Below are 24129 nucleotides of genomic sequence, written 5' to 3'. Positions count from 1 at the left end.
AGAGCCACCTTCACCTCTAAACTACTAGTTTGAATCCATACCAGGCTGGCAGTGACCAAAATGTTGCTCCCTACTTAGGGCTACTGGGAACCTCTGAAGTGAATTCATGGGTAACAAACAGGTGTCTATATCACACAAACAGCCCTATGGTGAAACCTATTTGGTGGTGAGGCAAAGGACTGAACATCCAATTCCGAAAATTTTTCAGTGCTTCTTTCCTGGGAGGTGATGAGTGCACCCAATTTCAGTGGGAATGGAGGGCAGTTGGCTCATCACAGAATCAGGCCCTCAACGCACATATAGTATTTGATCTATTTGTGAGTAACACTGTGCCTAGTGACTATATATTTGGACTCACCAGATTTAAGCCACCCAGGTCTACTTTACTTCTCTGCCCATTCACTTTAAAGTGAACCTGTCTCCTAGGTTATTCTCATCAGCTCCCATCTCTCTCAGCGTCATAGCCAGGGCGCATGTGACAAAAGGTGGACAGTGTCCAAAATTGTGGACACTTTTTCAAATTGCAGAACGTACAGCTGATGAAATGACGCATTATTGATGCAAATGATAACTACTTTGTGTTCAAATAAACAGATGTACACGACCAGCCTCCAGTTTCTAATCTATTCTTCTATTTTATCTTTCCTTCTATATATTTGCCTCAATATTTTTTTCTTAAAACCATTTTACTTTGTTTCCTTTTCTACCTCCATCCTTCCCATCTTTATTATATTACAACAGACATCATCAGGTGGCGCTGTTACACAGTCTTCCATTTTCTTTTTCTTAACCTGAGAGAGCAAATGTTCAGTCTCAGAGATGGAGCTGTGCAAGCGGTAGGAGAATTGGCTTGCTTTGTTGGTCTCTGATTAGAGTCAATTCCTGAGGTCGAGTTGCTCTGTGAGAACCTGGCATTAACATGTGGGCTGAGATTTCTGAAGGCGAGGAATGCCTGGATGTTTGTGACCATTCCTGGTCATGTGTGTAAACAAAATAAAGATATACTAAGAATATTCCTAGATACCATGTCACTGATTTCTCCTCTGTTAGGAAGCTGACCTGCAAGGCCTCAGACATCTGCCACTCAGCAGAGGGTTGACACTGGTTTCAGAATGGGACAATGGTGTCAGAAGGAGCAATGGTATTTTCTCAAGTTAATTTATTTTCTTTCACTCCCTTTTTCAATGTCTTCCCTTTAGCTCTTTTAATTGGCATTTCTTTGCCTATACTCTTATCCATATACTTTACCACCTGTCTCTGTCCCTCTTCCATTATCAGATTATCTTAAATTCCCCCAGCATCTTCAGAACCGCAGTGAGCAATTTTGGCTGGCAACCAGAAAAAACTGGCATTGGTCTCCATGAGACTCTGTTCTCTCTCCAATGGGACAGGCAGCTCATTGTGACTCCAAGCAACCAAAAGTACCATGAAAATTCTCCACAGCAAGCAAAGCTTGATTCTAACAGCCCTGATTAACCAGGCCATGCACCATATGCATATTACTACTGTGCAAGACTCTGCAAATACTACAGTGGAAGTGAAGAAACCTTTCTCTGTCTTCTACACTACATGGTATAAACTCCAAAAACTCTTTATGTTGCATTTAGTCAAATTCAGCCCAAGACTCCCCCCACTGACTTTAGCCACCTATCCTGTTTCATTTGTGGGACCTCATCTGTAAGCTATAACCACCAACGAAATGGAAGAAACATATGAGTCTCTTAGGGGCTTTCATAATGATTGTTTAAGTCAAGAATTTATAACAAAGTCTTACCAAACAAAAGAGAGAGAGGGATCAGTTGGCTGAGCAGCATCGCTCAAAGCTACCTGAAAGTGCTTTAATTCCACAACCCCATGACTGCATGAGAACATAATTCTTCCCACCCGCTATTTACAGTTTCAGAAAGATGTGTTTTATGGATCTATTGTGACAGTAGTTCTGCTTGCATGTCCATTCTCACAGGTGCTTCATTGTGTATTCAAGGACCACTGTAATGGCAACACAGAGAACTTCTCTCATGATAGATCCAAGGAGAAACATCATTCAAAGAAACCAGCTTTATCATTAAAAAAAAATCCTTTAACCTTTGCTCTCTGTTCTATGTTGCCTCATTCATCATGACAAGTCCTGGAAGAACATGGTGGCCCCAGTTTCATCTTGAATGTGTGATCTTGTGGACCTGCTATAAATAGGTCTACATTCAGGTGTCAGCAAGCCCTGTCACATTGCTTATCTCATACAAAAATTGAAAGAGTAATTGTAAAAAAATAAAATAAAACCCTAGGCAGTAATAGTTAAAGGGAAGGAGGAAATCCATGTTTGCAAACATGATCTTACTTTTTAAGCAACATAAACTAGACAATCCTGTTAAATGTCAGAACCATTAACACAGAGAAGGAACTATGCTGTATGCAAACAGAGAAGCTATCTATGTTGTCGGATGAATAATAAAACAAAACACTTTGCGCTTAGAGCCCCTTTCCAAGGATATCAAAGCATTGTAAAAACCTTCGTGAACTCAGCCTCTCAGCATTGACAGTTTTACCAAGTCTTCCAAGGTCCCACAGCTGGTGAACAGACTGAAGGTCAGGATGTCTGGACTCTTTTTTGCTGTAATCACCAGTCTTCAAATTTATTCAAAGTTTTGTGTGCCCTGGAAAGGATTCTTACATATTTTGTATTCACCAGAAAGGTCAGCAGACACAAAGTAAATCAACAACTTCTCAATGGTCCATTGTGCCATGTGCTAACTTTCACTAAACCTACAGCACCAAATGGAAAGTTTTGTAACAGTTAGCAAAAAAAGTATCATTATCTCCTCTAGGTGGTGCACTTACCCCTCTTAAAATGAAGATGCCATCTGACAGCCACTGCAAGACTTCTGTTGTTAAGCTTACAATTTTCAGATCCTGTACAAAGAATTTGCAATAGAAATAAAACATGCCAAGAACTTAATTCAGCCAATGTGTAGTTGTATTTGTTGGTTCTGTTTTCCCAGAATAATGTGAGCAACACTGCAGGACATTGCAGTTTTAGTCCCAGATAAGGCCCTGTTAAAAGAGTAAAGGTCATCAATCCCCAGAGCAGACTTTTAAAAACACATGAAATCTTCAGAAAGTTACTTTACAAAGTCAGTAAAGATTAAGGTATTATTTGACTTTTTAAAAAGAAACCTTAAAACATAAGAACAACAGTTGTGGTACCCCAGAAACCCTTAACTCTGCCCACTCTCTAGCAGGATTAGAGATCTTATTTATCCACACCAAACATCAGCATTGATACTAGGATTCACATATTCTGCTATGCAGAGCATACTAAACATGGTAATTCATGCAAAATGTACCTACTACTTCTCTGCAACCTGCACAGTTACAGGTTAATTCAACCCCTTCAATTCAGCCTCTGTGCACAAGACGCCGGCATCTCATCACTTGCATTTATGATCCACAGAAAAGACTGATTCATCACGAGAGCTGGGCAAAAACTTTTCAGATTATAGTTTGTATGAGGAAAAATAAATACAGTGTTGGTCAACTCAAAACTATTTGACACACATAGTTTTGGCCATTCACAAAATGGCCAGAGGCGTGGAGGAGGAGGGAATGATGGCGGTTCTGCTGTCCCACTCCCTTCTTCTCTCACAACCTTAACCCAGTGGTTAGAGCACTCACCTAGGATGTGGGAGATCCAGCTTTGAATTCTGCCTCTGTAATGGATCCAAAATGGATTATTTTTTCTAATTCCCCACAAATGTTAAAAGATTCAGGTTGACCAGAACCTAATGTTTTTCAATTTTTCAAAACTGCCACCAGACCAAAAAGTCAGTTAATTTCCCAGTTCCATCCATTACACATCCCACCTTTCCAATATACCTGCCTCACAGCAGCCATGTTTAACATTTTAACCTTTTCTTAGTCACACTGTTCATCGCTGTGTATTTCTGGACTTAGTTCATAACTTGTCATTAGCATGGAAGATGTTAAAGATATCGGATAGGATGGAGGGGAGTACAGGCAAACTGCCAAAGTACATTTCGTGTAAGAGGTCCCTATCTCCCTATGTTATGGGTTTGTATAGTGCCTAGCACAAGGGGACCCAACCTGTTAATATTAAATAATAATACCCAACTTCATGATGTCCAGTAGCTGTGATACAGTAACAAGCTGTCCAAGATGTATGCCTTACGTGGGAGCTGCAGTGAGCAGTAGGGATACAGGGGCAAAGTTAAGGTCATATGAGATAACTCTCTGTGGTTATTCATGTATTCCAAAATTTCTTGTTTTAAAATTTCTGACTGTAACTTGCCATTTCCTGGCCTTTCTAAGTTTGTTTTTGAAAACTAAGTAGGATGGTGCTAGTTAGAAACATTGTCCATTTTCCAAGGGCGCAGAAAATGTTATGATTGACATAACAAATAGAAGAAACCATACACCTCTCTATTGTGCCTTAGAAATCTGAAGCCTCCCTTGGCCAACTATATCCAGTGGCTTGAAGGTCACAACACCAGCCAGCAGCAGCATCCTGGAGGCAGCAACCCCCATGATTCCCTGCCTGTGGAGTACATAGCGAGGTCTATGTAGGAAAGATGTTATGATTCTGCCTTCTTCCTGCCTGTCTGGGAGTCAATGGTTGTTACAAAATGAAAACACACTGAACAGGCTGATGCAGGAAAAAATAAGATCTTAGTCTTCAGTATTGCTGGCACATCACTGTAGATAAAAACCTTTCCTGAGCAGGTGTACCAGACTGTGGCTACAGAAACACACACTGTTATTAATGGGAACAAACCTAGGACCTTCACTACTTACAACACCAATCCATAGGAGAGCTCCTTGGCTGTGAAATAGTTTTATAGTTGTTGGACCACTCACTAGAGGGAGTCGTGATCGGACAGATGCACTAAATCAGTGTATGACTACATACAGTTTAGTAGCTGTACTGAGCAATGCAGCAATTAGCAATTTTTATTAAAATCAAAGCTTGATTTAAGGGACTTAACTTTTTAATGCATTTGGAATAATCATGATAATACTTCACATTCTACAGCTCCAGAGATTTCAAAGCACTTTATAATCATTAATATAGTAAGTCTTGTGGTAAGGGATAAAAAGGGATCTCGTCACTCTCTAATTTAACGTAGAATGCCGCCAGCTGTGTGGAACACAGTGAGTTTAACAGTACATAGCAACACTCCAAAACAATTTATGACAGGAAATGATTAAAAATATTGTATTCAGTTGAAACGGCAGGGAAATTTAATGAAACCTAATATAGTTAGCTGAGTTAGAATGTGGCCAGCACAACACCACTGCTCACATAAAAAGTGACATGACATTTCCAATCACCTCAACCAGCTTGTTTCACATATCATCCCGTAGGTAGCTCCTCCTGCATCACTGTACTTCTAACAGTGTCTTGGGAAACTGGTTCAATTCTGACACAGAGAGGAAGAGTGTCATCTCTTGACTCACCAACACCTTTTCCTGCAGTACTTCAGTGATCCTTGGAGGCCTCTCATTCAAGTACTGACCCACCTTAATCTTAGTTATCTATGATGGCATTACAACACATGCTGCTATAGCAAAGACCATTACCCCATAAGGCTGTACCCCATAAGACTTCATGGGAATATGCTTATGAATGTATATATGATATAACTGGAGTATGTTTTATGCTACAGATGCCATGTAATATATCGATGTAAAGGTTATGACCTACTGAATACATTACTCCTATTTGTATGCATATATCCTTTTTGTACTTGAAGTTAGGAATATTGGCTGTATACTTACGTGATTTCTAAGTAGCCTTAATAAAGCATTTGGTCAGATTCTTGAGAAAGGGATATGCTAATTAAGTGCCCAGTCAAGAACCACTTAAGCCAACAATGAACTCAAAAACGCCAATCCACATCGGAGCTTTCCCAGGAATGTGGCTTGGCTGGTAAGAAATGCAGTCATGCATGGACATGTGACTTGCCCATGTGACTCCAAAACTCCACCTTGGAGATAGACTATGCATAGGAGAGAGGAGGGGGTCTCCACCCACAAGAGAAAGTCTACTTAAACCTGTGGGAGACCCCACCATTCTGTCTTCAGCTGGCTAAAGAGATAGCTTCTCCACCCCCAAGGATACCTGAACCAGACTGGAACAAAGGACAGTAACTATAGGGGGTGTGAGTGATTGCTGGACCCAGACTAGAAGACTTGTCTGTAAAAGGAAGCTTACTGGTGAGGTTTTATCGGTATTCAGTTTTCTTAGACATAGACTTGCATGTTCTATTTTATTTTACTTGGTAATTCACTTTGTTCTGTCTGTTACTACTTGGAACCACTTAAATCCTACTTTCTGTATTTAATAAAATCACTTTTTACTTATTAATTAACCCAGAGTATGTATTAATGCTGGGGGTGGGGCAAACAGCTGTGCATATCTCTCTATCAGTGTTATAGAAGATGAACAATTTATGAGTTTTCCCTGTATAAGCAGGGTAAAATGAATTAATTTGGGGTTTAGACCCCACTGGGAGTTGGGTATCTGAGTGTTAAAGACAGGAACACTTCTCTCAAGTTGCTTTCAGCTAAGTCTGCAGATTTGAGGCACGTGTTCAGACCTGGGTCTGTGTTGGAGCAGACTGGTGTGTCTGGCTCAACAAAACAGGGTGCTGGAGTCCGAATCTAGCAGGGAAAGCAGGGGCAGAAGTAGTCTTTGGCACATCAATTGGCAGTTCCCAAGGGGGTTTTTGTGATTCAACCTCTCACAATCATAACTGGCAACATGAAACAATTACCAGAGTAAATCTGGCGACTCATCTTGTTCTATTGTGTGGTTGACTAATTATATAGTTATTGTAATTTCGTTATATTATTTATATTGTGCACCTCATTTATTTTGTATTTATTCTGATATTTAAGTTTCACTTTGGTACAAACTCAGAGAGTTAAAATGTCTGTATATTAAACTATATTTTATTGCATGGTTAGGCTTGATTTATTTCAGGCTGCTCTGGCCTCTAGAAACAACCATGTTCGGGTGACCTGCCTATAACGCAATGGTCCCTTGACACCATTAAAACACTCAACTGTCTTGCATTGGAGACTGTGCACTGTGTGTTAACTGTGTCCCAGAACTGCGCTAAGGCATTGGTCTTGGTCACCAAGCGGGAGTCAGGCACACAGTTAAAGTTCATCCCCATCCACTGTAGGATTAAATTATGTTTTGAACATGTGAGTTCTGCTGTAGTGGGGCTGGGTCACCCAACACAGCTGTTCCTATAATGAAGATACCACAATAATGCAATACTTGGCTGAGTACAGAACTGAGTCAATCCTGCACATATAAGATTAATTCAATATTTTAAAATTAATTTACTTCACCTGTGCTGGCAATGTAACTATTCTAGGGAACATGTTTACTAGCAAGTAGGTTTTGTTAAAACAGTGCATTTTAAGTGAATACTGCAGAATATTCGTAGAAAACTAATTTCAGGCTCAAACTCTTGACTGATCTCAGCAGAAACCTGATTCAAAGGGTTGTCCACACACAATTCTGAACCAATCTAACTGACTAGATTTAAAAGCAGATGCTTATTTAACTAGTGCAAGTTTGTTTGCAGACAAGGCCTTAGAGTTGCACTCATCCAGTTAGGGAACAGAAACACATTTGCAGTTCAAAATGCCATTTTGAATTGCAAATATTGAATACTCATAGCATAGATTATTGGCTATACTAAGCAACTCTCCCTGTGAACAGTAGGAGCAATCCATAGGCTTTATGTTTGCATAAAACACGTGAAGGATTTTGAACAAAGTATTGTGGAAAATGTGATCTGTTCACGGACAATTCACAAACAATAAAAATGGGCAATATTTTTTCACCTATGTTGCCAGAGTTGCACATGTAATGGAATTTACTGCTCTTGGAAGGCTTGTGGGTATTGTGCATTCTTGGAGCACTGCAAAGAAGAAACAAACCGGAGACAATCATTCTGCCTCCAGTTAAAGGTGCACAGCAGCACATACATTTTAAACAAGCAGTCCTTGAATAAGCAGGATCAAAAGTAGTGAATGGTTCAAAGGTCAAACTCAGATACTCACTGACTGGGCTGCATGCAGAACTGAAACTAAAACTCCCCATGCAGCAACACCTTCTCTTCTATAGCAGAGAACCCTACACCCAGGCCTTCCTATTCTCTGGCTTTTGGCTGACAACTCAGGCCTCTGTCAAGTTCCTTCAGCCATACTATTTCTGCCTTTCAGCTACACCAAAGAAGCTTTACAAGTGAAGAACAAATAGAAAAAGATTGAGTTCATGCCATTTTTGCTTCTTTACACTATCTAAAAAGCAGCCTGAAGGGTGTTGCATCTCTCTCTTACCCCACCAAAAAGTGCTTAACAAAAGTTACAAATTCATGTCTCGTCAACCTAGGATGGCTCCATGGCGTTTGGAAAACTAGTAAAATTATGTCTTGTCAAGGGACAAAGAACTAAGTTCAGCAACTGGAAGGGGTAGGGAGTTCTAGTCAGACAGTTCAAAACTTTGGTCTCTTACTAACATTTATTGGACTCCAATGGCCAGTGAATACATCGGAGAAAGGATGTCTTTGATAAAGTTTAAACATTGCCCCCCACACACGCCACCATCTCAATTAACAGTGTGCTTTCCTTAAATCTCCAGCTCCTGGATCCATCTGATTACATAAGAATCTCATCTTTCTTGTTTAAAATACGTTTCTAGCCCACCTGGTTATAGAGAAAAGCTTGAAAACATGACCCCTAATGGCTACAAATATCAGAAGACAAATGAAGGCACCCCAAAGTTATTGGAGCTTTTAAATGTGATGAGTTAAGCCAGTCCCATGATTTTGAGGCCTAATTAGTGATGTTTCAACACGTGGGTTTGACAATACCTGCACTCACAAGTTACTACATCTAAAACAATCAAGGACTCCTCCAGCAAGCCATGGAACACAAGATTTGACATTCCTGATTATTGATTTCCAAAGCCATTAATAAGCAGGGGGGTGGGGTGGGGGGAATTTTGGTGCTTTCCTCCTTCCCACAAATCATCATCAAGAAGCAATAAAGGGCACAAACCTAATCTAATCTAATCTAATCATACCCTTTTCAGGACAACTTTTCAAAAAGTCTTAAATTCCTGACTGACACCAGGGGTACTCAAAAGTGTAGCGGGCTCCTGATGTGTCTCCTCAGCCAGTAGCCCCAGGGCCATCTTTAGGTTTATGCCTCACACATGGCTGCGTAGGGCACCTGAAAATTTGGGGCACCATTCCCGTTGCTGGCCACAGCTGGAATCCTCTCTTCTCCAGCCCCTCCCCCTTGCTGGGCCAGCAGGCTTCTCCTCGCTCCCACCCTCCCACTGGCCAGCTGAGGGCTCCAGCCTCTGGCTCTGCTGCCCCAGCCCTGGGGAGTCCAGAGTGGTGCATCCAGTCACTCGTGGCATGGCAGCCTGGGCCACCACCGCCTGGAGTGGAGTCCCTCCCTGGACTCTGCCTGCCTGCACTGCTCGGGGCCAGGCCAGGGCCAGAACAGGAAGTGTGAAACTTCCACGTGAGTCAGCGCAGGGAGGGAGTTAAACTGAGGGGGGGGGTGGCTTAAAGTGACAGTCTCTCACACTTCCCTAACACACACACACACACACACACACACACACACACACACAGAGTCCCTCTCACACAGAGACCGGTTCTTACACCCATATACACACTCTGCCTCTCACGAATCACAGTCCCCCAATACAGATTCTCACACACACTCTCACACTTCCCAACACACACTATCACACAGTCCCCCAACACACAATCACACACACATACACTTGCTCTCTCTCTGGCTCTCTCACACACACACACACATGCACACTGTCACATACATACACACACACGTATCTGTCACGCACACACATACATACGTATTATTGTTGTTGTTCTTACTCCTCGGTACTTCCTGTGAAAATGCTCATGGAGAGCCAGGAATAGCTAGGGGCTGCAGGAGGGCCATTGGCTCTGGCAAGATGCAGCCCTCATATGACAGCAGGAAACCTGCTTTGAGATACTGCCACAGTGTCTGCTGCTGCTGCATATGAAGCTTGGTGTGCATCAGCAATGGGGGGGGGCAGTTCTGGGGGTCCAGGGGCAGGTGTGGTGGCTGTGCCCCCTCAACACACTGGGGTCAGCAGTGCCATCTGGGGACCGCCTTCAGTGAAGCATAGGGGCACCAGTTTAATAATACTGCGTAAGGCCCTATAAATCCTGAGGACAGCTCTGAGTAGCCCAATGTGCTAGGGCAAAATTTAGGATCACTCACTTCTTTGTGTAATGCTCTTTTTGTAGTCAATTAAAAATTTGTCTGAACAAGGACTGAAGAACTAGGTACAATGTGAATAGCCCATTATACTGGTGGATTGGCAGGCTAAACTCCCATTAAGTTCAATGGTGCCAAGATTCCACTCTCAATGTTTTTGAAGTGTAGGGATAAAGTTTAAAACTTTGTTCATTTTAGCCATAGGAGTAATCCTTACTCATGTAAACATGAATGGATCCAGTACCATTAGAAAATGTCTTTTTCCTCCTACATAATTTTATGAATTATGACAGTAAAATTGGAACATAAAATGGGTCTAAAGGTTCACAGTAGTTCTGTACACACATGTAACCTATAGTTAGAAAGTCAATAGCCTTTTGGAGTTCGGTTGAATAAAACACAGCTGTGCAATTACACTATAACAACTTGTTTATCAGAAGTAATCAGTCACCATATGGTTGAACACCCAATACACTTTGACCCATTCATTATAATCTAAATGGAAGAGTATTACAATACCATTACCAGTATATATGTGGGTACAATGGATTCTACACTAACTAAGAGACCTGTTCTTAGGAGTAAGTCTTTTCAGATGAGAAAATCTGAAGACGGTGGCATGTCTTGTGGCTACAGAAATGACTCCGCAGTTGACAAATAAGGAATATTATTTGGCTACCCAGATTGAGTGCGATCTGGTTCATCCAACTGCTTTAGAACATTCCAATGGTCTAGAAATGCAAACTTGGAAATCACAAGCACAAAAATCCACGTTTAGGTAGGACCATACATGCACAAAACTCTTCACAGATTAGCTAATAAGTCATCCCCAATAGCTCTGGGAAGTAGATGGGTAAGTATTATTAGCGCTTTTCACATGGAGAAAGTGAGGTAGAAGGACAAAGTGACTTTCCCAAGGCCACGCAGCAAATCATTAGCAGGGCCAGGATTCAAAAAGCTCCTGACTCCCAATCTTGCACTTATTCTTCCAGCCCACTCTGCCCACAGACATCATGAAAACAAACAGAGCATTAATTCAGAAAAGACAGCAATGAGACTTTTCAAACTGGAGAACTTGTTCTTGTTCCAAGTTCTGAATCCATCTCCTCTTCTGGAGTTAACTAAACCTTGGGATTTGAAGGCTTTCCTGTCACTGGAAAGTGATTATACAACAAATTATAAAGGTCATTCCTAATACAGTGGTTCACCAAACTGTCCATCCCAAAAACCACATGAAAGAGAAAGATCATCTCACTGGACCTCCTATGGTCCATGAAGACCTTCCTGGTGCTCACCATAATTAAATATTTTGAGACCCTATGAGTAGCAGGTTAGTGTGGGTTAGAGGGAGGCAATCTGTTGTCCACAGTTTGAGAATCACTATCCTAATATGATAGCCTGTTTTGCAGCTATCTGACACATGAAAGGCACTGGTTACTTGTATGAACGCCCCTTTCTGAATGTTCCCTATATTTCCTGCGGTAACCCATTAAACTCTACTGGGAGAAAGTTTAGCTTAACAATTTAAAGAATATTAATTCAGCCTCTGACACAGGAACCCTAATTGGGGCCAAATTTTCAGCAAGTCTTCTTAATTACACGGGCCTCTGCAAAATAGGTAATTGTGCCCACAGATAGCCCATTTAAACATGCAGCTAAGGCAAATGCCCATAAAGTTAGTAGAGCTGCCTGTGCAAATGCAAGGTTTTGCATGTGCACACAGTTAACAATGTCAGCTGAAAATTTAGCCTTTAATTTCCATAGTCACATAAACACCATTTCACAATGGCCATGGCTAATGTAGTTTCAGTTTCTGCTTGTACTTTCAGGCAAAAACAGACACTTTATGGCCTTATCATTAAGTTCTTGCACTGTCTGTTCATATATCTATTTTGGACCATGGAAAAGAAAGTTTACTCACCAGTAATCCAGTGTGTCATGTTCTTCTCTTCTCCCCTACACTCCAACAACCTTGAATATCAGTGTCATGGTACCAATCAGGAAACAGAAATCAAAATTTGGCAATCAACAACAGCATTTAGACCCCCATCTGCCCTCTTTCCTTTTTCCAGAGAAAGAGAGTAGAATAAGTAAAAAGAAAGAACAGACAACATACTCCAAGCAAAACCCACTATGGGATTTAGGTTGGAAGGAGAGCAAGCTGTGACAAACAGGATTACTGTGATTAATCATCCCCCAATGTACAGTTCTTTTCTACCTGGCAACATCCTTGACTATCAGTGCAAACAGCAGAAACTCCAGGAGCACGACTGACTTGTAACGGAGCTTAGAGAAACTGCTCTTCCAAATTCAGAACCTCCTATAGATGTCAAATCCAGCTGACACTGGCAGATGAACATGAGAGGTGCACCAGGTGACTCCCTTACAAACAAACAGAGGCAGAGAGTGCAAGCCCCTCAGACTGACATAACGTAGGAAGAATGACATTTAACACATTTTGGAAACAGCCAGTAGCAGCATTGTGTTCTTGTGATATTTGGCATTTTTCTTAAAATCCCAGTTCCTGCTTATCATACAAGGATCTCAGCTTCCATTTTCTTAGCTCACATTAATTAGCATCTGTTTTATGCCTATGCAGATCCAACCTTTTTAAGGGAGGTATCTTCTCCCCTCCAGTAGGAGCTGATGTCTACTCTCTCAAAATAAAAAAGAAATAAAGATACATTTGATAATTTTAATTTTCATGCTCCTCCTCAAACATAGTAGGAGCTGATGTTTTAAGCCTGTATCAACATCATCATTTATTGAAAGAGTTTATAAATAATGGAGATATACCTATCTCCTAGAACTGGAAGGGACCCTGAAGGGTCATCAAGTCCAGCTGCCTGCCTTCACTAGGCAGGACCAAGTACTGATTTTGCCCCAGATCCCTAGGTGGCCCCCTCAAGGATTAAACTCACAACACTGCGTTTAGCAGGCCAATGCTCAAACCACTAAGCTATCTCATCTCTTTAATACATATTAATTGAATGTTACTACAGCACTGTGTTGTTTTCTACTTACTGTGAAATAGAAATCATGATAATGAGCATGGATTTCTCTGTCACACTCATGATAAATGATATCTTGCTATTAGTATGATGCTGCTACGAATAAAAACCTACTTTTGAGTAATATTCTGTTGAATACACATTGCCAGTGCTAAATTATCTTCTTGAAACTTGTCTTTTTTACATTTGACTGTAGAAGTTAAATTATTTCAGACCTTACAGTATTTGTCTGGTTGCTGTGGGATTGGTTTGTATTACTGTTTCTCTCTATGATGTGTATACTGATTGATGTGTCTGCACTATACACTTGTGGCAATATGTGTGAAAGGACTAGCATAATCAGAAAATACTGTTTTTAGGAGGTGGTGGTGGTGATGCTGCTAATTCACTCTCACACGATTAACTTTGAAACCGGAAGTAATTGCTGTGAACTGGGTGAGAACACTAAACACCAATGATTGGATATACCCTCTGTCATTCAAACCAACAGCATATTCAACCAGAAGAAAAACACTGAGACAAAAACTCTGTGGCAGAGTAGGTTTCAGTTGAAACTTCAAATTTTAGGCCATGGTTTTTTGTGGTTTTTGTTCCTTTCTAAGAATAAACATGTGTGATTTTATTTAGGCTGCATCTTTAAGTATTTTATGCTGTTATTCTTTTCCTAGTTTGTTTGCTTTTTTAACTTTTTGAAAAATTAGAGAACACCTTTTACTTTTGCATTTTGCTGTATATCTGTAAATTGTTGCTTCTTAAGGTGTATGTCACATAATAACCTTCTTTGGAAGCGGCAGAAAGCAGAATGCTATTTTTGAGTGTCTGTATGAACCACAGAGCTTAGGAGCAACAGTCCTTGAACTAAACAAGTAAAGGAGCTCATCTTTTTACCACACAGTCTGCAATATGTCTTCTTATTGATTATAACTTCCTGTTGAAGCATCTAGTTTAAAAGGAGAAGATGGGCCCAACAGATATGGAGCCTGATACTCATCTGCATTAAGACCTTCCTTTACAGTGCTCCAACAGTCACAACCATGTGAAGGCCCGTTTACACTGCCAGAGCGGTGAAAAGGGGCCTGAATGTAAATGAGAATCAGGCCCATGATTTACAATAATAGTTTAGTTAATTGTTCTCTATATTTAGCACATTTATTCAATTATTTTAATATTCACTCCTGCTACTGTTAAAATTACTTTGTACCATCTATAAGTATTAAAAGACAATGTCTTTCCTTAATATTTTTTTCCACTGAATAAAGGTCTATGTGACAAGTTACTGTGTGACTTAATTCCCTAAAAAGAAGAAGGTGCTCTTTCTTCAATAGACAGTTCTGACATATACGTATCAGTTATTTTTAAGGTGCCCATCACTTAAATAGCTGACACCATAAAAAACAAACATTGAATGGGATACCAAGAGCATGAAAAAGAACAACACGCAATGAAGCAATGGAATTTAGAGAGGTTCTGTTATATAAAGAACCAATTGAAAAATAATTCCCTAAAGGACCCAGTTTGTCCCTTTATTCACACTAAGTAGTATTTTATCCTGCAAGTTCTCCCATTCAAGTCAATGAGACTATTTGCAAAGTAAAATACTACTCTGTATTTTACTGAGAATTAGCAGAATTAGCCCTACCACATGGTAACTGGCAGAAATTGCTGGGACCATCTATTAGCAATAATGTAGAACTTAAAATGTTTCCTGATAATATGGATGTTTCTTTATAAAGGGAGAGGGAGAAAAAATAATTAATTTATTATTCCACTCTTTTAGTTATTTCAAGTTAAGAGGTATGTCAATAGGTGATTTCATGCTGTTTTAGACAACCATAATCGGACAACATAACAGTCAAAGCATTGAACAAGATAATGGTAGCATTCAAATTCCATGAAAGAATGATCTTAGAAAAGTGTGCATGTCCAAGTGGCCCGTGCACAGGCATTGGGGAGTTTTTACACGCAATGTGTTCCTATATGGGTACACAGCTGAGGGCACAATCTGGCTTTTAAACTTTATTTCCACTATATGTTTGTACAGCACCTAGCACAATGGGGCCCTAAGGATATAGCAGTAAATCTGTGATACAAATAAATATTTTTTTTTTATTCGCTTAAGGTAAAGGCTTAAAGTGTTAGTGAAAACTGGAAGGATGATGAAACTCTGGGGTAGAGCAATATGTTGTTTTTGTAGGTTCAACAAGGACTTTTGTATTTTTTTTCTCCTCAAAGCCTTTAATTCTAAAAGTGAAAAGGAACTTGGGTGAATGCCCAGGGCCATGGAAATTATAGACCCTAGGCCCAAATTGACATGTTTTTCTTTTTTAACATTTTACCACCCATCTGATCTCTTAACCTTCCCATCTGTCAGCATCCCTGCAACCCCACAACATGGTTAGTATGATGACATGATTAAATGTAGCTTTTCCATTGTCACATAAAAGTCTTATTTACTCCTTAGAGTGGAAAGTGAGGTTCACAGAGAGTAATGCACTCAGTGAATTTTCTCCAATGACCATGAAAGGGAGAGGACAGACAAGACCAGCTTTAAAGTGTGACGGATCCAGCCACATGGTTTGGGGGCTATGGCCCCCAGTTACCTTTCGGTGTCCCACCCGGTAGAGGGATTGGGTTGCAAACCACATTGAACAGCTGCCAGCAAGAGAGCTGTCCTTGGTGCTAGTGGCTCCCCCAAAGATCCCTGCCGCAGTTCCCACCGAGGACTGTGTGCCTGGTTGCTAATCCATGTGATGAATGTTCTGGTAGCCAGAGCTAAATTCTAATCTCTTTCTCCCTTAACACTATCACTATCGCTTCCACCGCCTCCTCTCTCTCCTCTTTCAGTACTTTTCTGCAGAAATCAACATGCAAAAATATTTGCTTTCATGGTCGAGCTTTCCAAATACCACACTATATATTTTTCTTTAATCTACTAACATTTATATTTTAAATATATACACCAACGTTCCCAGCTGCCACATGCCAACCCATCATTTGTTTGCATCTCACTGAACTTTTAAAAATAAAACTCTTGAAGAAAAGAAAATTTCTTCCTGCGACAAGTACTGTGGGATTCCAGAAAAGGGATCACAAGCCTTGTTCAACTTTTTCATGACAACACCCATCTACCTCATCATATTTCATTCTATTTATCTGAATTCACTTTATCTTTATCACCCTTAATTGATAAGCATGCTGGTTTTGCCAAGGTACTATGTGTTTTATTGGCAGAGGCAAGGAAAACAAGATTTGTACAAACATCTTGACACATGAAAGTGAAACCTGCGTATTCTCCAACACCCACCTGAAAGGTACAAAGTCTTTAAGTCTGTTTTTAAAAATGGATGATTTGGAAGGGGAGGTGGAGCCATATTATTTCTATTAGTTGTACCTAGAGGTCCCAACCAATACTGGAGCTCCTTTGCCTTAGGCACATTATATAAAACATATACTAAGAGACAAACTGCCTCAAAAAGCTTGCAAACTAGACCAGTGAGAGGTGAGTAAAGAAAAGGAAGAAACACATATGACTATTAAACAATCATAATACCTTGCTCTTATATAGTAATTTTTAATCAGTAAATCTCAGAGATCAGCCTCATTAACCATATTTTACAGATGAGGAAACTGAGGCACGAGCAGTGAAGTGACAATTTCTGAAAGGTGCTCAGGTGACAAGAGCTAGTATAAAAACTTGAGTAGAATAAGCTTAGGTTGGGAAGGGAAACTGAGGCACAGTTCGATGAAATGGCTTTCCCAACTTAACACAATAGGTCGGTGGTAGATTGGGAAGAGAATCTAGATCTCCACAGTCCCAATCTAACGCCGTAGCCACGGGTTCACCCAGATTAGCACCAAGCAGGATTACATTTTTTTTTTTTGCATATCTGTAGTGCCTTTCAGCTGAGGCTTTCAAAGCACTTTACAGCCATCAGTGAACTGAGTTTCACGTCCCCTGTGAGTCTGTGGAATTACTGGCCCTACTTTATAGATGAGGCAACTGAGGCACAAACAGAGGAGGTGACTTGCTCAAGGTCACTCTGCCCGTCAGCAACAGCCTCGCTCTCCACTGGCCATTCCCAAGGCTGAATGAAGACTCCGGAGGAGCTGGGTTTTGTTGGATTGTTTTTCCACCCCTCCCTCCTGCGCGTGGGGCTGTCGGGCGAGATTAGGCCGCAGCCCAGGAAAGGAGCTGCCTGTGCTGAACGCAGACAAGATTACTGCCGAGCAGGGCCGCCCTACCCCCCATCCCTCGCTCCATGGCATTGGAAGCACAGTCCAGCGACGGCCCAAGCCGCAAGTCCTCTGCTGACTCTGCACAAGCGGGAAGCGTGTGAGCCGAGGGTGGGGAGACAGGAAGATTCCTTCCCCAGAACCTTTGGCGGCCAACGTTCTATAGAACGCCAGTCGGAAGCCAGGAGCGCATGCGCCTCCGGGACCGGCTCTCACACACCGCGCCCCCCCAGCTGTTCCCTGCCTGGTCGCTGTTTGCCTGGGTGCGTGACGTGACATCAGCGGCTGGACAAGTCAGAACAAGTATCGGGCGGCTGGGCAGGGGAGGGGAGGGCACAGGCGCGGGGCGGGGAGGTGCACCAGCTGTGCGGAGAAACAAGCCCTGGGCTTCTCCAGCCGAGCCACAGAGACGGTGTCCCTGCCGCCGGCGCTCACCTCTCGCTCGGCGCCGCGGCGGTGCTGAGCCTGGGCCGGGGAAGAAAGCGGAGAGCGACGCGGGGGAGAGCACGGGGAGCTGTTCAGACCCGCCTGCCCTGCGGTGGGCTCCCCAGGAAGCGCCGCTGCCCCTCGGGGTTTCTCCGAGGAGAGGCGACGAGCGGAGCCGCCGGCGGCCGCGCCGCGCTCTGATGGCTTAGGAGACCTGTGCGAGCTGGAGCTGCCCCAGACAGCTGCCCCGGGACCTTGCAGCAAGGGGGAAGCGCAAGACGGGCGCCCCGGACACTGGTACTAATTGATGTGAGAGCCAGCAGCGAGGAAGAGGCATGGGCCAGCGCGGGGCCAACGACATGGCCAGCGCCGCTGCCTTAGGGAATTTGGAGAAGGTGAAGGAGCTGCTGGACCAGAGGGCGGACCCCAATGCAGTCAATTCCTACGACAGGACGCCGATCCAGGTACAGGGACCAGCGAGAGGGGTTCACGGGGAGCCAGAGGCAGGAGCCTCAAGCCCCCGTGGGAGGTGGTGGTACAATGGGTGGGGGCAAAATGACTCGGGGACTGCAGGTGCTGAGCACTAAGCACGCTCTGATTTTGGTGAACGCAGCGCCTCGGAGACTCCTCCAGCTATCATCACACACAGCAGCTCCAAAGTGCTGCGAGCGTCAGTTGCTACTTTCACCCCAGGCTGACTGCTCAGAGCGTGGGGGTGGCAAAGCGACATATCCGTGTAGTCCTTCAGAAAGTCAGCCGATCCCCTTCCATGACTTTTCTGTTCGCTATTTATTCGCCATGCACTCAATCATTCTTGCACGCGATTAAAAAAAAATAAACCTGTTTTTGTTAGCAGGCGTCGCATTTTGTGACTGCTTTTACGCAGGGAGTGTTGTTTCTCATACATGGGGCAAAATCACCCCTTCAGCCGAGAGCGTAAAGCTGACACTAGAAACATCAATGACAGCCGATAAAATCCAAAGGCAAAGCGGAATGGGAAATTCTATCAGTGCATACAAACGCTGGACATTTTTTCACAAGATTAACAAAATGCTGAAATGGCGGTACACCATCTCGGTGCCAGCAGAAATACGTATAAGGAACAAAGTATTTAAAAAGTCATAAAACACTAAATTTGACTCCTCAGATAAACATCAGACATTATTAACATTCTAAAAGGACATGCTTCAGTTGGCTAGTTATAAATAAAGATATAAATATATGCCCGATTTTATTCCTCTAGTATTTCTTAGTCGTTTTCAGGGCCCGATCCTGCACGCCTACTTAGACAAAGCCCCCACTGAGTTGTACAGGGGTGATCTACATGAGGGAGGACAGTCCGAAGGCGTAGGCACCAAATCCACAGTTATGAAATGATCGCAGAAAACTAGTTCATCTCACTGAACGAGAAAACCGAAAAAGTCTATTAAAAACACGACGATCTCCTTTGAAAGCAGTTTTAGTTTTTATACCCTATTGTTTTATCTGTGACTGTAGTTGTGACATGATGACTCAAATCCACCAAATGCGTTTAATGACCGAATTTCAATAATTGCTATATCTGTGCCTAAATATCATTTTCGGAAAGTGTGCCCTTTCATTTTAAATCTACCACAGGAAGTAGTGATATAATATTTTCGTGCGAGACTGAATACATTAACTAAACTATATACGAATAGAAACACTAGCTCATGGGGGGGGAAGGTATGCATTAGAATGAGTTATTTATGTTACATATAGTGAAGTACAGACATTAAAATTTTACGCTCCTGCAGGAGTACTAGAAACTAAAATACATTCTAAATCTTAATTTCTACTTAGGTTCAGTTATTTATGTATTTAGCAAACGTTTATGTATATTCTCGCATAAAACAAAATTGGAATTACCTGAAAAGTTATTTTGTAAGAGATGCAATGGCAATTTTTATTACAACATCAACATTTTACTGAAAAGGAATAATTTATGCTTTTGATAATATTCCTTCAGTAGAAATTGTGCTGCATCATTTAATTTTTGCTGCACTTTTGTGAAGTATCTTTCTATATTTAGATTTCAACATAAAAAAACTAACTTTAAAAGCAGCGCGCTTTCTAGTATGGTTATATGGTAGATAGAAATTTTAGCGGCTTCGTGGCCATTGGACTAAGTTAAAATTGTATTTGAAACCGCTTAAAAAGAAACACACAACACAGGCGAATCACTGTTCTCGTAAAATCGTACCGGCAGAAAGCATAACAGCTGTAATGCTAGTGAATGATCTGCTATTTTAGCGAGGGGGTTGGGGGGGGGGGAGTTGGAAGTGCCATAAACTAAAGCAAAAAGTTAATTATATTTAAACTGAAATTCAATATTTTTATACAGAGGGAAAGATTTAAATCTATATTCTGCCTACCATCAAAAAAAGCAGCTTGGAGGTAGTTATTGTTTTTATTATTGTGGTTCTTGTGCCTGATTATAAATAAATTTCCAGTTTGAATCTTGTATTTTCATAATGAGCAGCTTCTTACCCAGGTAACATTTCTGTTTGCCTTACCGGAAATTCTACCAGAGTAAGGACTGCGGGATCCCGCCCTTTGGGTCCACCTGAGAACCCTCCGTTTTAGTAGAATGTCAGACCTTCCTAAAACCGGGGTTCACGTTTGTGCAGATAAATGGTCGGTAGCATTTCTCTGCACCTGTGTTCACAAGCTGAAAGCGTTTTCCACAATACATTGTGCGTGCAGCAGATTAAGAGGGGATTATCTACAGTATATCACGTATGTGCGCGCCTGGATGCACACTGATGTTTAATACATGCATGAAATAATATACGCATTTACAAAAGGGGGGGGGCTGAGACCTGATATTCTGACCATTTCAAACAGTTTACCGTTTCTCTTGGTCTTGCCGCCTTTGTGGTATTCGACGCCTTTGGAGCCTAGGAGGCGATTGACTCAGATCAACATTTTCTTAACCTATCATCCAGATGACCTGTTCTAGGAGCTGGCCTGATCCGATTTCCATTGACTGTAATGGTAGTTGGATCAGGCTCAGACTGAACTCACAATAGTTAACCCCCTGGCATTAGTTACAGAGAATCCAACCCTGCAGTTCAGTCCCTACTCAGGCTTGGCCACCAGTGAGAGTCTTGCCCCTCTAAAGAGTTGGCCAAACACGGAGTCGGTGACTGACGGCTTCTGCCCCTCTCCTCTAGGTCATGATGATGGGAAACACCCGGGTGGCGGAGCTGCTGCTGCAGAGAGGAGCGGATCCCAACCGCCCAGACCCGCGCACCGGCTCCCTCCCAGTGCACGATGCAGCGCGAGAAGGTTTCCTGGACACCCTTGTGGCGCTGCACCGAGGCGGGGCTCGCTTGGATCTAGGGGACAAATCGGGCCGCCTCCCTATTGACCTCGCTGTAGAGAGCGGGCATCAGCAAGTGGTCAGCTACCTCCGAGCCCAGCCTGCAGGGAATGCCGCTCCGCCCCAGGCATAGGGCCCGGGCGGGTGGCCAGCTCCTTGCGGGGCTCTGCCCTGCTCAGTCACACAAAGCACTGAACTGCAGACACCAGGTTTGTCTATAGCAGCCGGGTACCATCCCCCAGGACAGCTAGGAGCCGCCTTGTAACCTGGATACAGCAGGCTGGAAATCAGAGGTTGGCAGCAGGGGATGCAGTGGCCACCACTCATCAGGTTTCACCCAATTTTGTTCATCTTTAATTCAGTGCTGTAGCCTCCCCACATTTACAGAGGAGTCCACATTATATTGATGTTATAATATTTCTTCCTAGAACATAACTTATTATCCGTTTTTTTCTTAAATGTGTGAAGTATAATAAAGAGGAATAATATATTATAAATATGCCACTTGGAAATGTTCTCTTAAATGCTCTAACAGCAAACACAGTCTTTGTTTTAGATTTTTACTTTGCACAAAATATGTATATTAACTTTTACTTGAAAAAAAAACTAAACGTTCAAACACTACCACTGTAAAGGAAACCATGAAGGTAAATATACCACTTAAATTATAAACTATTACAAGTCTGACAGAAACCAAATCTGTGTGTCTTTCTTGGGTTGCAGTTTTCCTTCCCAGAACTGGAATATGAACAGATGCTTCCTACTGCCTGGATTTTCCAAAAGATGCGGATAGGAAAGAAGCTAGACATCTTTTCAAACATAAAAACCTGAGAGGGTCTAAGAATTTTAGATTCCTAGGGCCAGATCCCATTGATATTAATGGTTGACTTTGATTTTAATAAAGGGTATCTGAGGCTCATGGTGCTAAAATGATTGTTTTATTTTATTTAACAGGGTTTTAGATATTTAGGGGTACTTCTATTTGCGTTTTAGACTCATATTTTCACTTAACTGAAGGTGTAGACTATACTATCAGGTGAAATCATGAAAGATGATAAAAGTCTCTATAGTAATAAAATATTTGCAATGTGTCCCACAAAGATTAAGAACATAAGAATGGCCACAGTGGGTCAGACCAATGGTCCATCTAGCCCAGTATCCTGTCTTCTGACAGTGGCAGGTGCCAGATGCTTCAGAGGAAATGAATAGAACAGGGCAATTATCAAGTGATCCATCCCTTCCAGTCCAAGCTTCAAGCAATCAGAGGTTTAGGGACACCCAAAAACTGGGAGTGCATCCTTGAACATGTTGGCTAATAGCCATCGATGCACCTCTCTCCATGAACTTATCTAAGTCTTTTTTTAACCCAGTTAAAATTTTGACCTTAACATCCCCAGGCAATGAGTTCCACACTTGACTGTGTCTTGCATGCAGAAGTACTTTCTTATATTTGTTTTAACATTGCTGCCAATTAATTTCATTGCAAGAATTAATAGTTACCCATTATATGAAAGGACAAATAATATTTTTCTATTCATTTTCTCCAATAATTAATGATTTTATAGACTTCTATAATATCCTCCCTTACTTCTCTCTCTAAAGTGAACAGTCCCAGTCTTTTAAATCACTGCTCATATGAAAGCTATTCCATATCCTTAATAATTTTTGTTGCCTTGCTCTGTACTTTTTCCAATTCTAATAGATCTTTTTTTAAACAGGAGACAGCCACAACTACATGCAGTAATTAAGGTGTAGGGGTACCATGGATTATATGATATTTACTGTCTTATCATCTATCACTTTCCTAATGGTTCCTAATATTCTGTTGTCTTTTTTGACAGCTGCTGCAGGTTGAGCAGCTGTTTTCAGAGAACTATGCACAGTGACTCCAAGATCTCTCTGAGTGGCAACATCTAATTTAGACTCCATCATTTTGTATGTATAACTGGGATTACATTTTCCAATGAACATTACTTTGCACTTATCAATACTGAATTTCATCTGCCATTTTGTTGCCCAGTGGCACAGTTTTGTGAGATCTCTGTAACTCTTCACGATCAGCTTTGGACTTCTGTGCTTTTTGTATGCTTTGCAAACTTTGCCATCTCGCCTCATCCTTTTTCCAGATTGCTTTACAAAGTGCAGTGCCACAAGAAAGAAACTGTGAATGATACAAGTTTTTACAAATCCTATGCTGCCTGTCACTGAAAATACAAAATAGTTCTATACATTTCAATATCCTGTGTCTTCATTTGTCTTTTAATTCCCTAAAAACACCTATCACACAATATCCCAAAACAAAATAGTCAGGACCAACTGTGTATATATATATTCACAATCAATTTAGGAAAGTCTCACCCCAAAATGGAAAAAAGACTCAAATACATATTAGGGAGAAATTACACTGAAAAAGTTGAGCTTCCAACAAAACAAAAAGAGAGAGAGAGAGAACGAATACATTAAAGAAGGACTATTCATCTAAGCAATTTTAAGCCGTTGATAATGTATCCAAAGGCATAATTTCTCAGCAGGAAAACAAAAAGCTGTAATCTAGAATTCAAAAAATAGAAAACAGAAGCCAGTAAGTCAATATACACTTCATTTTTTTATATTTTTTTATTTTGGATCTGCGTGGTCAAAACTTTCTTACTATTACGAGACAGAGAGATACTCTTATCTTTATAGAGTTGAATTTTTGGTGAAAATAGCACAGAGCTGGTAATACACTAAGAGGCAAAAACTCACGATAAAAGTAATTTCTTTCTGTTCTCTGACTTTGAATGACCTTGATCA

The 24129-nt window shown here is 41.6% G+C and overlaps 1 protein-coding gene and 1 long non-coding RNA gene across 2 annotated transcripts in view; one reads left to right on the top strand and one right to left on the bottom strand.

Moving 5' to 3' along the window:
• Nucleotides 1-382: 382 nt before the first annotated feature.
• The window catches only part of LOC142047004 (uncharacterized), a 28030-nt gene continuing 4283 nt past the window's right edge, over nucleotides 383-24129 (bottom strand). The window contains exons 2-3 of the long non-coding RNA XR_012656161.1: nucleotides 5347-5435; nucleotides 383-3051 (exon numbers count right to left, since the gene is read on the bottom strand). This is a non-coding gene — a long non-coding RNA (uncharacterized LOC142047004). The remainder of the gene's footprint in view (nucleotides 3052-5346; nucleotides 5436-24129) is intronic.
• CDKN2B (cyclin dependent kinase inhibitor 2B) overlaps nucleotides 16394-24129 on the top strand; it is a 28004-nt gene continuing 20268 nt past the window's right edge. Inside the window, exon 1 of the mRNA XM_075067372.1 lies at nucleotides 16394-18457. Coding sequence (XP_074923473.1) covers nucleotides 18329-18457 — 129 coding nt within the window. The 5' untranslated portion in view covers nucleotides 16394-18328. The remainder of the gene's footprint in view (nucleotides 18458-24129) is intronic.

The sequence above is a fragment of the Chelonoidis abingdonii genome, chromosome 6 (genome assembly GCF_003597395.2).
Source record: "Chelonoidis abingdonii isolate Lonesome George chromosome 6, CheloAbing_2.0, whole genome shotgun sequence".
In the NCBI taxonomy this organism is placed as follows: Eukaryota; Metazoa; Chordata; order Testudines; family Testudinidae; genus Chelonoidis; species Chelonoidis abingdonii.
The sequence above is the reverse complement of the archived record's forward strand: the minus strand, read 5'-3'. Positions and strand labels throughout refer to the sequence as shown.